Consider the following 15,186-nt stretch of genomic DNA (forward strand, 5'->3'; position numbering starts at 1 on the left):
AGGCTGTTACAGCAACACAAGCCCCTGGCTCACGTGGAAGATCTACTGGGACAGCGAGAGGGACCTTCCCCTCGTCAAGAGCACAGTAAACACATCAGACTCCCCAAAGTCACTAAGTGAAACCACAGTACTGCTGAAACAATTGGGAATTTCACCATTAGTTTCACTAGGCAGGGTTTCACCCAAACTGCCTGGAAGAGTCACTGCCGGAACAGGATCTCCACTAACTCCATCAGCAAACACAGCTCTAAATATCCTGAACTAAGACAATGGAATCAAATGGGAATGAAAACAGTATAAATCACTGAGTGCAGATCTGCAAGAGTAATTAACATCACATGTTCCTAACTAGATTTCCCCAGCAGCACACAGCCCATGTGAATCGCACCAATTCTGCTTTATTTCCACCCCTGCCTTGAGAATACATGTAGAGATGCTATAAAAACCAAGTCAAAGAACAGGGAAAGAGAAGCAACGGTGAAAAACCTCCACGACACATTCTGCAGCACCACCTTCTCCAGCTGGGGTAAAGCCGTTGACACACCAACCTCCAAAATATGTATCTGGATACAAAGCAGTAGCTTAGTGTCAGAGTAAGAGAAGCATGCGCTCCAATTTTGGAACAGCATACAGGCCTATGAATAGCAGACACTTGTATCTGAGCCTTTCTGGAACTTTCCAAAACTTTCTAAAAACAAAGAATAACTTAAAAGGGGTTAAAAATATAATTCACTATTGTGGTGACAACTGTACATTCATTGTTCTCAAAGGAGAAAGCACTTTAGTAAATAATATATTTTTAAAGTTGCAGTAATTAAGTGTATCTGCAGTTCCCTGTGAAGTGGAATCCATTAGCAGATGATGAACTTCAGTACACAGAAACCCTTTCACAGTGGAGCAGAATGAAAGTACCTCATTGTTTCAGTGTGCAAACTGCAATTCAAACTATACTGATCCTTCTGCTCATCTGACTCAACCCACAGTAACACAGTTTTGTATTTAAAAAACAACTTTTCTCTACAGATCTTTAAGTCTGGCAAGTAGCATTCTTCTCTTATAGTCAAAGAAACCAAAGCACCCAGGGTTCAGTGCGCTTCCAAGGACTGCCATGAGCTACACGTCTTCTGGACTGTTCATTCTAAATAGATCAGGCTGCCTCCTGCCAGAACTCCCACTGACTCAAACTGAAACATAGCATGGCATTATTCACTTCACACTAACGATCCAAGGTTGAAAGACGGGGAGAGATAACTCTCCTCAGGGTTTTCTTAACTCCAGACCCTACCCTCCTATGGCCTCAGTTTCAGGCAACTCTGCCTGCTATCCAGCAAGGATATACATATATATGATCCAAGACACAAGTTTTCACCAGTAATAATATTTTCTGCAATAAAAATATTACTGCAAATAAGAGATCTCAGTACAACAATCAGCATGTTGAACTGAATGCAAAGTGACAGTCATGGCAAAGTACAATCCCATTTGTGAAGTCATGCAGATGGTTAGAAAACAGACACACACTTCTGTGCCAGAACAAGCAGATCTCATGTTCACTGAGATGACAAAAACAGGAAACTTATCAAGAAGGTTCTTAAATTGAGAGATTGCTCAGAGACTAGAATACCCAGAGAGATTGGCTGGGTAAGTCAGGAGCTGCCCAAGGTACAGCAAGGTGAGATAGGATGCAAGATACCTTTCCATCCCTTTACACCCCATAGATGGGTTAAAAATAAGGTCATCCTTGGAGACCTCCCACATAAAGAGTGAGAAAGACGCAAGAGCATGTGTATTCTTAAGAGTGATGCTGGAGGCACCTTTCTGTCCGTCCAACTGTATTTGTAGGTTTGTTTATATCGGACAAAAACTGCCTTGTAAAAGCTATTATCTGAAAGTTCAGCCATGATTTCCTGCTTCGGATTTAAAACACAAGGGTCTTGGCCCTGCTACCAAAAAATCAAGACTACAGTTTCAATTGACCCCAAAAGCTGAAAGGCTCACACTGCCTCGAAATCACATTTCCTACATGCTCCGAATTTCACTCTTGCAATACCTTCCAGTTCTAATATAGTTAATTTTATTTCAGTAATGAAGAGCATCAGGAGCAGCATATCTACACCTGTCTGCTAATTAGATCTGGACACACTTCATAATCCTTTAAGTTTCATTTACTTAATCTGCGTCTCTCTAGTCAAAGGACACCTTTCACAAATAACGCTTCTGAGAATTTTAACTCCGTTGCTGCTCAGCTTTTGACTAGAGGACATTTTCATAATCTCAGATTCACTGGTCATTTTTGACTATCTTAGCTCCTGTTTCATTAGATTATTCAAGGCATAAATAAATCAAAAACAAGCAATCAGAAAACCTTATTTCTGTACTTACTGTACAAACATTCCCCATGCAGCACTCATGCTTGATGATATTAATTTGAAGAGCGAGCAGTATCTGAATTTCCCCTTGCCTTTATGTCCCTGTACCATTACTGTGGAACACCCATCCCTCTCCTTTCAGTGACAAATAACGTAGACCCTATAGATCACCTAATCTTAATGAGGTCGTTCTCTGCTGGCTTAAGCTGGAGAAACTCCAGCGAATTCTGAGCCTGCCTGTGATAGTGAGGGGGTCTGGTTCAATGTCAGGTTTTGAATCATTTGAAAGGGATCATTTATGTAACCTCATTATTTTATTTGCAACAATGCAGCTAGGCATCAGGTTCCACAGGCCAATAGCAGCTCCCAAAGTTTCATGCTGATACAAATGCAAAAGTTATGCTAACAGCATCAGCTGCTAAATGAACACAAATACTCTAGCAGCTTTTTCTCTCTTTCCTTTTTTTTTTTTTTTAAACCTAGACAGTAGGTGATGGCCAGATTCATAAAAATGCAGTCACCACCTCTGTGAATTAGCTGAAATACATTAAAGTCTCTTTTAAAAAGTTTGGGCTCATTAAGCAAAAAAGATCAAGGCTAATTGGGAAAATCCATTGATTTTTAAGGGGAAACCTGGTCAGTGACCTGATCTAAGCTTCATACCAGTGCCTTATGATAGTCCCTGTAGCTGATCTGATCTACAAAGCACAATAAGCTGCCAGTGCCTGAGCTACATGAAAGCAGTCAGCAAGTTGCTCGAGCTTATGTTGACAAGAGGCTCACAACATTGTCAACCCCATAAGAGCGGGGGACCCCAAACTCTGAGTTTGAGAAAACTCTTTTGTTTCTGAGAAACAAAAGCAATCTGCAAACAAAAAGAAAGTTAACAGGAAAGCACATCAAAGCCAACAAGTTATTTAACAGACAGACACTTTTTCAGGCTCCCAGGCAAGGTCTTTTTGCACAGCTAGACAGTTGGGTTGAGACCGCAAACAAGATTAGTGCAATTAGTGCACGCAGCATTTAGTCTACCTGTTTACATTTCTCTTCCAAGTTTCCTTCACCAGGCCCTGAGGAAGCTGTAGTTGTCCTAGCTGGCAAATCCTCACCTACCCAACTATGCATGGTCTGGATTTAACAAACAGGAAAGTTTATATTATTTAGCAAAAGCACAGATTTCAACTAAATCATCTAAACAGTATATATGCTATCGTTTTGCATAAGACAATTTTAATCAGTCACTCCCACATTTTCAAGTAACTGCAAAGCATTAATATTTGACTTAGCCAAAAGAGCATTCCTTTCAGCAGAGGGCAGCACTGGCTTAAAATTACTCAGCCACAGTTCTCAGGCTTACAGATCTTCCCTTAGCACTCCTGCAGCGCTTCACTTTGGCAACCTACCGGTTACCTCCACAGCCATTTGGAAAAGCCTGCTGAGATGCAGGGCCTAGGTGAAGCGCTGTACTGAGATGTCGCTAGGGCGTGCATCTGGCCAGCCAGGAGCAGGGCAAGAGGAGCTTGCATCTGCCTGTATCTAGCTGCGCGTACATATCTCTTGACATGTTCAGAGGACATAAAAAAATCAAGAACATGCAAATTCCTGACTCCAGTCCGACCATCAGCCGAACAGACCAACACTCTCTACAAATGGCTTTTAAACTGTGATCGATCTGGGGAAATTCCACACTGTCTACTCGGTTTTGACAAATATACTCATGCTGTATATGAATTATTCATTTCACCATCCAGTCTAAGGCAAATGAATTTTTAACAATGCAGGCAGGACATATCGGGACAGAGGAACTCTCTCATGTCACTTTGAGTTATGCTAAAGCGCAGATAAATAAATCCACTGAGATTGGGAAGCAGCAGTGACACATTAGCAGCTTATATTAGCACATATATTGGCATAGGACAATGCTTTGACAACCTTCTCTGAGGAGCATAGCTGATATTGAGAGTCAATTCACATCTTCTCAGAGTGTTTGCAGGCTCTAAGCGTCATTTAAGTGTACTTTCCAGCACACAATTAAGCTTTAGCTTGGCACTAAGCTAACAAACTATCTGCCAAACCAAACCTCCTGCTTGTTCCCTTTTTGGGTCTAAAATCGGATGATTACAGACATCCAGATTACTGATATGGTAGCATGAATCACAATGGCTTCATCAGTTCATAATCCAAGCATGTTAGCTTGATTTCAAGTTTTTAAATACATAGTTTTCCCAGAAGATTTCCATTAGACTATTCCGTTTGCATCAACACCCTGAAAAGGAAGAATTTGTTTCAATAGATTTACATACAGAACTCACATACAGATTAAATTCACATTGTCATTGTGTTTTATACAGCACACACTTAACATAGCATAAAAGGTTTTATAAATCATGGATGGTTACATGACATGTCAAAGTGTGACTACATCGCGAATAGCAGTAAAAGTACAGTAAAAAGTACCAATAAAAAATATACAGCACTGAATCATCACATACTTTGATTATAGCTCTGTAATGGATTAAAATCCTTACGTGTGTTGTTCTTTTGTCAACTGGCCATGGCAAAGATTATAGCAAAAAAGGTTCGTTATTTCCAGGAGAGCCAGACATGACGCTCAGAAATCAAGCGGATGTAGGCTACTCTGAATAACTTTGCTCCATACAAAAAAAATAACCTTTCCAGAAACATCCCTCCCCAGATTTATTTATTTATTTTTTGGACTAGCAACAAAGATGACATTCTATTGACAACGGAGAAATTCATATGATAAGCCTGGCATGATGCAGGTCTGAATTTTGAGGGCAAATTCCCACATATAAGCTAAGAAAGAAGAGTTTCTGAAGGTGGTTCGTAGTTAAAAACATGCACTTTGACCTGCATGGAGGTTTGAAATCTAGAATAACTGTGGCAGACTTATCCATCACTGTGTAGAGAAAGCAGCGAATGGTTCATTTATTTGATGACTCTACAAAGCATCGTGTAAATCTCTAGTCCTCATATTAAAGTATGATGTGTCACCTCTACCTATGTAGGTATGTGTATATTTATATACATGGCATGTACAAACATATTATGCACAGATGCATAATATAAGCATGAGTGCACGTATTCTACAAAGCAAGTCCTTATCTCCTATTAGCATCAGCTCTCAGTTTCAAGCAAACTGAGAAAAATGCAACTGCTTGTATGACAAACCGCTTTCAACACGAAGGAGTCTAGAAGGCTGTATAAATTGGAGAGCCATTTACACTGAAAATATTTGCGCTCTCATAGCTCTCTAGCTTCAAATTCAAAACAAACAGAAAACGACAGCTACTATTTTGGAAACACAGCTAGGACACCAAGAACCTTTTTGTTCTAGTAGCATTAAAGTAAGTAATTAAGTCCACCAAATGCCATTTTTGATGAATGATGCTATTTTTGCTAACAATGACTATGTTAAAATCCCTGGAAGTAGTTCCCCTAAGCATTTAGTTCTACTTTGACTTCTTTAAGAATATCCTTTTGCTAAACAGCTGAACTCAGCAGTGCAGACATACCGCTATTTAAGACTCCCGAAGACTGAAATGAAATCCTAAGGCCCGATTCTCTGTTAACTTGGCTCTATTTCATAGAGTCAATGAGACATGGAAATTTGGTACAAGAATATTACAAGAAAATTAGAGAACCCTCAGGGCCAGAAAGCAAGGCCTGACCTACTGGGGAAAATTAAAATGATTTGCCATTAAAAGTGTTTCTGCAAACATCCTCTCTGCTACTGCTACTATAAAAGAACACGACTAGCGCTAGCTGTTGCCCAACACTGTTAAGGATGAACGATGCCATTTCAGCTTCAGGAGTCCGTTTTCAGCTAAACTTTCATGTCATAGAATTGCTCAAATCAGCCTGACCCCGAACAGAAAATTACAAAGTTCCAGGAGAGATATCAGAAGTCTCATTTAACATCACGCTACAAAGGAGTCTAATTTCATTTCCTTAGCAGCACTTGCTTTCCTGGTCCTGGTACAGATATTGCAGCAATATTTCAGCCAAATTTTCTTTAGTTATCATTTCCTTATGAAAGTGAAAACATCAGTATTTCTTGAAATCTGGCATTCAGAACTGCTATTTAAAAAAAAAAAAAAAAAGCCACCAAGAAACCCTTCCTTGGTTGTCTGAGCACATGAATCCAGTGGCCTGCAGCTTTCTCTTAGATCTCCTTTTTCTGGGGTAATTAAAAAAGTTTCCTGATAAACCAGTTTTGGAAACAATTCTGATCCCAGACATGGTTTTCTTTGGACATCTCTTGACTTCACCCACAAACCAGTGACAATCCAAGCAGGGCACTATTTAGGACAGCTAGACGGCAGGGGACTTCACCTTGAAGTAAATTCCGGTAATATAAACACTCGCTTGGACTTTTTGATTCATTGCAATGGCTCCTGCGTCTTACTGAGTCCCATTCATTGTTCACCCTCGACGGCAGCTTGGTCAAAACACAGCTTAGAAGTGGGACAGTTTATTAAAAAAAAAAAAAAGGAAAAAAAAAAGTAAAGTATTCCTCGTTACGTAAGTGGAAGGCAGAACATAATGCCATGCACAGTAAACGAGGTTGCCCATGACGTATAAAAACAAGATCACTGTAAAATAAAACTCCCGTATGAATGTTTCATCAACAGAAGCCAGGCACAGAGGAAAAACTACTACTTCCCTGAGATTAGTGGGCCAAATCACAATCACGCAACATAGACCTGTCACTGTTCAGACCAGAGCTTGGCTGACTATCAAGACAGTGGGCAGCGTCACTGGCCCCTCACCTTGAAACGTCTTGTACCTTTTCAATCTATATGCAAACTCCTTCTAAGCACTAAGATCCCAGGTGCTCTTACAGATGACTCCACACCTTTTTTAGTGCTGAGCACTCATATTTAATAAAAACTTCCGTTCCCCTTAGCCTTGGGCACAAGGCTTCTTAAGGCTTTGGTCAGAGTCGAATTAGAAATCTCATTTTAATTTCTATTCTCCAGCTGACGGCTCTTCACCAAGATCAGAGTATTTTCCCACACAGAGCCCAATCCTGTAATCCAAAATTAATGGGAGTTTTGCCTACGTAAAGATTGCACAATAACTTTGCTGGCAATTTGGTGATAAGATAGTGAAGTTACCAATGTAATATCTCACACCAGTCATCTCTATTTGCATTACCATTTTGTGTTACTTTTCTGTGTGGTGATAACTGGCTTTGGTAGAATGATTTCATTGAATCTGAAATGTTTTCCAAAAAAAAAAACAATAATCAGAATTAACATCCCATGACAGAGAGAAATAAACCAAGGCAGAGATGTATGCCTTGTAAGTATGTGCTCACAACAAGGTTAAACACTAATACAATCAAAATTGGAGTTCTGAAAAATCTGTGCTCTGTCCATTGATCTACATATCATGCATGTCTTTGCTAGGGGAATAAGGAACACATTGGCTGTATGCACATAAATCACCAACACATGCTCTCACGTACACAATTCATTGCACCTGAGGACAAAATTTGATCCACATCCCATATAATTATCCACACAGTGCAGCACGATCCGTTTCTACCTAAAAGCTTTTGTTTAATACAGAGGACAAGCACCTTTCACCTTTCTTCTAGCATTGTTTCCAGGAAGTAAATCTTAACTTGAATGCAAGGTAAACACTCTTAAGTGTTAATAATCTTTAAAACAAGAAAAAAATATTTACCCATAACACTCTGCAGCTCACTTTATTCTAACAATAAAACATGACAATAATTTTCACTATACATAATTTACTGCCACTGTCAACAATTTAAATGGGTTCTGCCCTGAGACGTTGAGATATCTGTCAATTACTCTGATGTCAACTGTACATTCCTGAAAGTACATTGTGTTTTTTATACACAAAAGTGATAACAGAGCTTATATTTAGCTATAGATATCATTCCATGCTAAAACAAACTCTTGTATGCATAGCAGCAATTCCTTAAGCTAAGTTTACTTCTGATTCCAACAGCTATTAAACATGATCTGCAGTCCAAGTTCAACGGCAGACAGGTTAAGCATGATCGTTACGTATGTTTACGAAGTCATCGTATGGGGGTACTGAGTTTAATACAGAAGTATCATTCACTTCGAAAAAGCTCTTTGGATTAGATGTCACCTTAGGTTGTATTCTTCTCCAAATTCTCTGCATTTCTTTCATACTACAAGGCTAGGATCTCCATGACCATCACATACAGTTAATAGTAAGGGAAGGATGATCCCACTATTGACTGATAATATAATCCATTTCATGAACAGATCCCTTTGCTATTATAGGATAAAATCTGCATGATTAATTGCCATGTGCACACAACAGCCATGAGCATTCACCACTAGAACATTTATATTTTTAATTAATCAGCATGAATGTGCCTGCTTTACCCACACCTCCTTTACAGAGGCAATATTCAGAGGGAATAGCATGACCATAACACACAAAGATATTTGCGTTAAGGCAGCAGTCAACAGCACATTCGTTGGGGAACTAACTTTCTTGCATGAAAGAGTTGCTGCCTTCACGGGTAGTTTAACGCTGGCGTTTCCATTCTAGTCAGGTGCGGGGGTACGGGCGGACCGGACTATGCCAGCCAGGACACTTCAGTAGCAAAAAAAAAAAAAAAAAAAAAAAAAAAAAAAAAAAAAAAGGTTTGCTCCTGTCAGCTCACAGGAGCAGTAGATCACGCCGGTGGTCCCAACCCAGCCACTACTGAGAAAGCACCACACTTTACACTTGTTCCAGGCCTCTCCAGCATTCTGTCAAGGGTCTGAGGATTTGAAGTCTGAATTATTTCTTCTCCCTCTCTCCCAGACAGTCAGCTGCTCCCTCAATTTTTAGGGTGGCAATGTTCACAATTGCATGATCTGCTCTGCACTTTGAAAACCTCAGATCCTGAACGTTATCAGCAGCGATTCCTTACAAGAGGGCAAAAAAAAAATCAGCTTCTGACCCTTAAGTTATACAAATTAATCTTTTTGAAATGAAAAACTAGTACTGTTTTTTTCCCGGTGATATTCTCAAAAAATATTTTTTTTAATTGTGTTCTTCAGAACACTTCATTTGTCAGGGCTGGCCCATGAAAACACAGTTCGTTATTGCATAATGAATTTATTAGTCTGTTAACCACAGCCCTCACAGAGATAATGGCCAATGATTGCTTATAAATCTTTTGCCACAACGTTTCTTCCACAGCTGGTAGTTTGCACTATGTTCTTAATAAAAATCATAGTACACCAACAGTATGATGAAGTAAAGATCATGCCTGCATCCATCTTAGTAGCCTAAATTAGCTTAACTGTGCAATACTGCACTTGAATGCTACCAGCGCTAGAGGCAAATACGGTAGTCACGTTCAGGTTTAATAAAAAGAAATTAGATTCAGTAATCTCTTATCAGCCCCCAAGGCACCCTGATACTTGCCCAGGTACTGCTCAAGTGAAGTTTCCTGGCAGTTTTACCAGAGCTCTGTGAGTCTTTGAAACGGATAAAAGGACGGTCACTGCGTCGGGAACACGCGCTCCCCACGTCCAGCAGCTTCACAGCTAACAGCCTGCTTTTCAGCTGCTGCGGAGATACTCCTCACTCAGTTTTACACGCGGCAATGATGACCCCTAACGGTGGAATATTTCTTCTACTGAGCAACACAGATTTCACTCTTTGCTTTCAGTATATATTTCTAGTTAAATAATTTACAACAAACCTGTCTCTAACCTGTCAGAGTAAACAGTTAGGGGTTTACTTTGAACTGTAACAGAGAAGCAATTTCTTTTCCCATTATTCCCTATTTCCCTTTCCTTATTATTTTCTTTCCTTATTTAATCCTGACTTTGTAATTGAAGGCATCAAAACAGTAATGCACGTTCCAGATTTAAGTCCAGGATTTAAAATCACTCCTTTCAGGGACAGACCATCTTAGGGAAGCAAATTCCAGCCACATTGGTGCAAAGAGTCCCTGCAGAAAGTCTAAAAAGTGGATGAGACGTTTTCCTCCAGACCCAGTCGAACAGAGGCTGGAAAGCACACAACACGCACACAGAAAGCTTCCTTGAAGTCTGACGGCTGTCATATCTGGTGCCAGTTGTAGCACCTTTCTTAGTCAGTGACCATTTCATCAAAGTCAAATAACCAACAAATCTAATTTTATTGGCAAAGTTATAAAATACTAAAATATTATTCTAGTACTAAATCAACTTTTTAAGTGTTCAGAGTATAGGAATCTCATAGAATTTTTACATTCTGAAGTGCTGAAGAGTTTTTAGTCCAAGTATGTCTCAAAACCTGTAACCCCTACTGAAATTTATTCCTATACTTGGGCTGGGAAAAAAAGGTAATTTTAAATTGTGTTACAGACACCAGATTCATGTAATGGTCTCACTTTCCTCTTGAAACAGATGAGTATCTGTTATTTGCTTCTTAGCTTACCTGACACTTGCATCTACAGCAAGAAAAGGAACAAGTTGACTGTATTATCTATGCCTGACCTAAATGTGTCAATTTTTTCCAAGTTGAAATAAACACAATGTTCTTTCTTTTAAAAGAACTGAGAGTCCTTGGCAGCTAACTGATTTGTTTTCTTTCCTTTAAAAATACTGCATCGCAGAAGTTGGGCTACATTTCATTCGAGTCTACAAAGCACCTACTCTTTACCTAAGTAAACAGAAAAACTACAGATATTTCCAGACTGCTCAGTAACAAGTACCTGTTTAAATCAAGTTCTCTTTTTGCATGTTAATAGTAGTTAAAGTCACACAGCTGAGTACCTATTTAAAAAAAAAAAAATATGAAGAGTACCTTTACTCAATTGACACTTCAGTTTGGATGGCAAGGTATGCAAAATTCCTTTTTTCTTTTTTCTTTTTTTTTAATTACAATCTAACTACTGACTTTTAAAATTGTCTTTAAGATCGATTTTTTTTTCTTTCTTACGAAGATTAACAATTACTGCAAATGCTCCTGCACTTTGGCTTACCTTTCTCACGTCTGAGCTCTTTGGTTCTGTTGTCCAAGTTATAATTCTAGATACAGCAAGTCTTGTCTCACTGGAGTTCACAAAGTCTGTTGGATCCATCTGTCTTGCCAGGGACTCAATATACTTCAGGATAGCAACTTTCACCTGAGAAGTGAGATTCGTCAGTCTGATGAACTGGCAAAAGACTGAATTATCCAATGATACACAGATATTGCTACAGATTCACAAGATCTATGCATTGAGGGGAAAAAAATATATCCTTGTGACATGTCTCCACGTCATGTCTCAAAGTCGGAAGGAATTTTCTACCCAGGATTGTATAGTAACAGCCTGGAATGGTCTATCAGAACTAGCTTGAAAAACATCTGTCTGCTTGTGTATTTGCATAAGCAAATCAGCACTCCACACCCTGCTTGCACCAGTATCGAATGTTCTAAAGTCTTTTGGTCTCTCTCTTATACCCAGGGTTATTTCAAATGTCAAACCTTAGTTTCTTGTCTCAAACTAAACGTTGTTGCTAGAGTCTCCAAAGATCTAAGATTTTGGAGATCAGAAAGAAAACGCTCTAGTTATTTGGCATCTTGTATACTCCTATATTCCTATCTCTGGAAGAGAAATATATGATCTCCAAAGTTTCCAGTGTTCCTAAAACCTTGAAACAGCAACCTCCTTAAGGAGAGGCTGCATGATTGCATCTCCTTGAAAGGATTCAATAACAGAACACTGATTTTTTTTTTCCCCTTTGAAGCCTAAATGTGCCAATCCTTTTTGCTATATCTGTACAATGAGCACTTGTGATGGTGTACTCAGGGTCTCAGCTCCCTACTTGTCCAGGGCAAGGGCTCTGGTCCCTTCTGCCCTGTATTGCCAAGTTTCCTCCCACCAAGACCAGAGTGCAGAAGAATTTTCCCTGTCTAAACTTCACTCCCATACTTTCCAATGTACCTAAAGCCCAGCTCTTACTTACTGACTTGTATCTTGAATCACAGGGCAATTTTTAAAAAGATATTTAAGTGTATTGAACTGGGGGGTGGGGGGAAGAGGATTTCAAAACCACACTAATTGCTAACTCTTAAAAAAGAGGTAACCTAGGTATTAGTGGAAGTCATTTTGGGAGATGAGAATTGAGTTACTGTCATGTGCAGACTTTTGGAAATTATATTTCTTATGAAAATAAGTGAACCACAAAAATGAATCAAATCTGCTAATGTTCTTTCTATATTGCATCATACAGGTATTTACAATTAGTTATGTTTTCATGAGTTCTACACTTTAAAGTACACCTGCCATTGCAAATTAAGAGGACCGTGTTTATGCTTCACTGAAAAGGCTTTTGATACTGACCTTGAGGTTTGGTGTTTGGGTCTGATCTACAATAAACCTCATCAAAATGTTAAATTGTTGATCAAATGGAAAAGAATCCCTGTCCAAAGAAAACAAAAGTAAAAACGTAACGCAACACGAATTATCATGACTAAATTAACCTGAGGCATAAAAGTTCACATATGAGAGTTCAGCATCTACCGTGACCTTTTTTTTTTATTTCACTTTTATTCAACCATCAACCACACAGAATTCCACATCAAAGGATCAGCTGACTATTGAATTAACACCAGCAAAAACTGCTAAGTCAATACATCGACACTTCTCTTATTTTTGTCATACCGGTCCATGCTTTCTTCACTTCAGGCTGTTCTTTGTTCCCTTATTTATAGCAGCACACTGGTTTATCTTTTCCCCAGAGCTAAATTGTTTTGATTTCTCCTTTCCTCCTTTTGTATCTCGTTTTCTCTTGAATTTTTTTTCCCCCCTCCTGAAAGTCCTACAATTTTTTGGATCAGTTACCCTTTATCATAAAGATGTCCTATGCCGGACGTTCTTAGGAAAGCACATGGACTACAGAATTGAACAGGTATGCAAGAACACAGCAGCATTCACGATCTTATCCTTTCACTACCAATATTTGCTGTTTGAACACATGTAAGGCATTCTGCACTTTGTATCAAAGCACGAATCACACTCTGAACACTACAAATGATAATTTTTTATGAGTCAAAGACGACTGAAGCAGAAACACCTCTTTCCTACATGGATAACTTTAGAGGACGACATCTAAAACTTAAAACTGATTACTTTGTTAACTCAAGAGTTTTCAGAGTGCACACAATATTTAAAGCATTGAAATCTAAGTGCAATGTGATTTTGTTCTTTTATTACGGTACTCAGCAGGATCCATCTCTCAAAACGTATGGCCCTCCTGGGTTTCTAAGATGTTCCTTAGGTAGCTTCTTGTAATCCTGAGAAAACGTGCATAATTTTTGCCAGCTGAGTACTCTACCTTGTGACATCCAGAGCTTTCTGAACTTTTGCCTGTACAGACCCCAGCAAATCTGCTCCCATTTTCTTTAGCAACTGTGTCAGGAGAACAAAAAGCCAGTCCTGCAAGTCATCTTTATGAATGATGATGAAATCAACCAGGGTTTCCAGAAACATGCTGAAGACCTATAAACGAAAAGTGTGTCACAAAAAGACAGACTAGGCTATAAATAGATTTCTAATCCCCTCCCCCCTTGATTTTTTGAGTTTCATGATGACTTTGTTATAGATAGTTTCATGAATGAATGAATGAATGAATGAATTTTAGTGACCACATTGCTCTGGAGAAAAAAAAAAGTCACAAACAATACACATCTAGCATGTGCCGTATTAAAATACCACATTAAACAAATGAAGGAAGAGGGGAAGAATGCACTTACTCTCTGTTGTGAATTCCACCGCAAAGCAGGCCATGCAACAAAACAAACCACTCGTTAGCACACAGTGATCAAGCCCGACTGTTCAGATGCAGTTTGTCAACAGATAAAAGGTGCATTCAGGGAAAGTTGACATTTTCTTAAAACCAAATCTCTTCTTCTTAGACTTATTTGAAACATTATATACATTGAATCAGATCCAGTATCCTCACTCATGAGAGCAATGTCTTTAAAGTCAACAAGTCAGGAGAGCTGGACTGCTTTCTGCAGTTGCATGCAATCTTTATCGTGTTTTTTCCCTGTCTCACTTCCCAATTTATTCCAACTTCTGAGACCCCAGTTCCACCTCATCCCAAACACTAGTGTTCAGCAAGGACAGAAGGCAGAAATGAACCGTACTTTTACGAAAGACTAAATTCTGACTGCAGCTATGCTGCAGCAATTTAGTGATTGAGAGTTAGAGTTGTCTTACAACACAACTACTGCAGTTGTAATGATAATTCCATAAAAACAATGAAGATTACAGATCAGCACTGGCACAGAGAATATACTTGCCGTGACACAGACTGAACTTTGAGAATGAAAACGTTAAGATTTTACAGATATGAACTGCCACATTACAAAAGGGTCCAGACTAACTACGGCCAAAAATGCACACTTTGAGGTAGGTCTGCGACAGGCAGCTATAAAATAACCTGTCTACCCAGGGAATTTGCACCTGACAATCATTTGTTAGAACTAGTTTACCAAGTGGCCTGAGGCACAAATATTTGTACAACTCCTCCTTTTTAATATTGTATTTAACACAACAACAGATGTTTTCATCTAGTCATTACTGGTTCCCATCAGGGGGATCCAGCAAGCTTCCATGGGAAGGAATACAAAACTCTTTTCCCACATCTTCCTGATCCTCATTACCTGCCAACAGGAGAAGAATGCTGGGCATGAAAGTACCTATGGGTCCGACCTCCCCATTCCCCAACCCTCCATTCCTCCCTGCTTATTTTTAGAAGACACATGTAAATTCATGTAATGGCCTTCAACTTCAAAGGACAGTGTTTTA

At 39.2% G+C, this 15,186-nt stretch overlaps 1 protein-coding gene across 1 annotated transcript in view; it reads right to left on the minus strand.

Moving 5' to 3' along the window:
• Positions 1–15,186, minus strand: part of CLASP1 (cytoplasmic linker associated protein 1) — a 191,659-nt gene that overhangs the window by 33,842 nt on the left and 142,631 nt on the right. The window contains exons 30-33 of the mRNA XM_068949030.1: positions 14,127–14,129; positions 13,709–13,872; positions 12,715–12,793; positions 11,371–11,514 (exon numbers count right to left, since the gene is read on the minus strand). Coding sequence (XP_068805131.1) covers positions 11,371–11,514; positions 12,715–12,793; positions 13,709–13,872; positions 14,127–14,129 — 390 coding nt within the window. The remainder of the gene's footprint in view (positions 1–11,370; positions 11,515–12,714; positions 12,794–13,708; positions 13,873–14,126; positions 14,130–15,186) is intronic.

The sequence above is a fragment of the Struthio camelus genome, chromosome 6 (assembly GCF_040807025.1).
Source record: "Struthio camelus isolate bStrCam1 chromosome 6, bStrCam1.hap1, whole genome shotgun sequence".
NCBI lineage: Eukaryota > Metazoa > Chordata > Aves > Struthioniformes > Struthionidae > Struthio > Struthio camelus.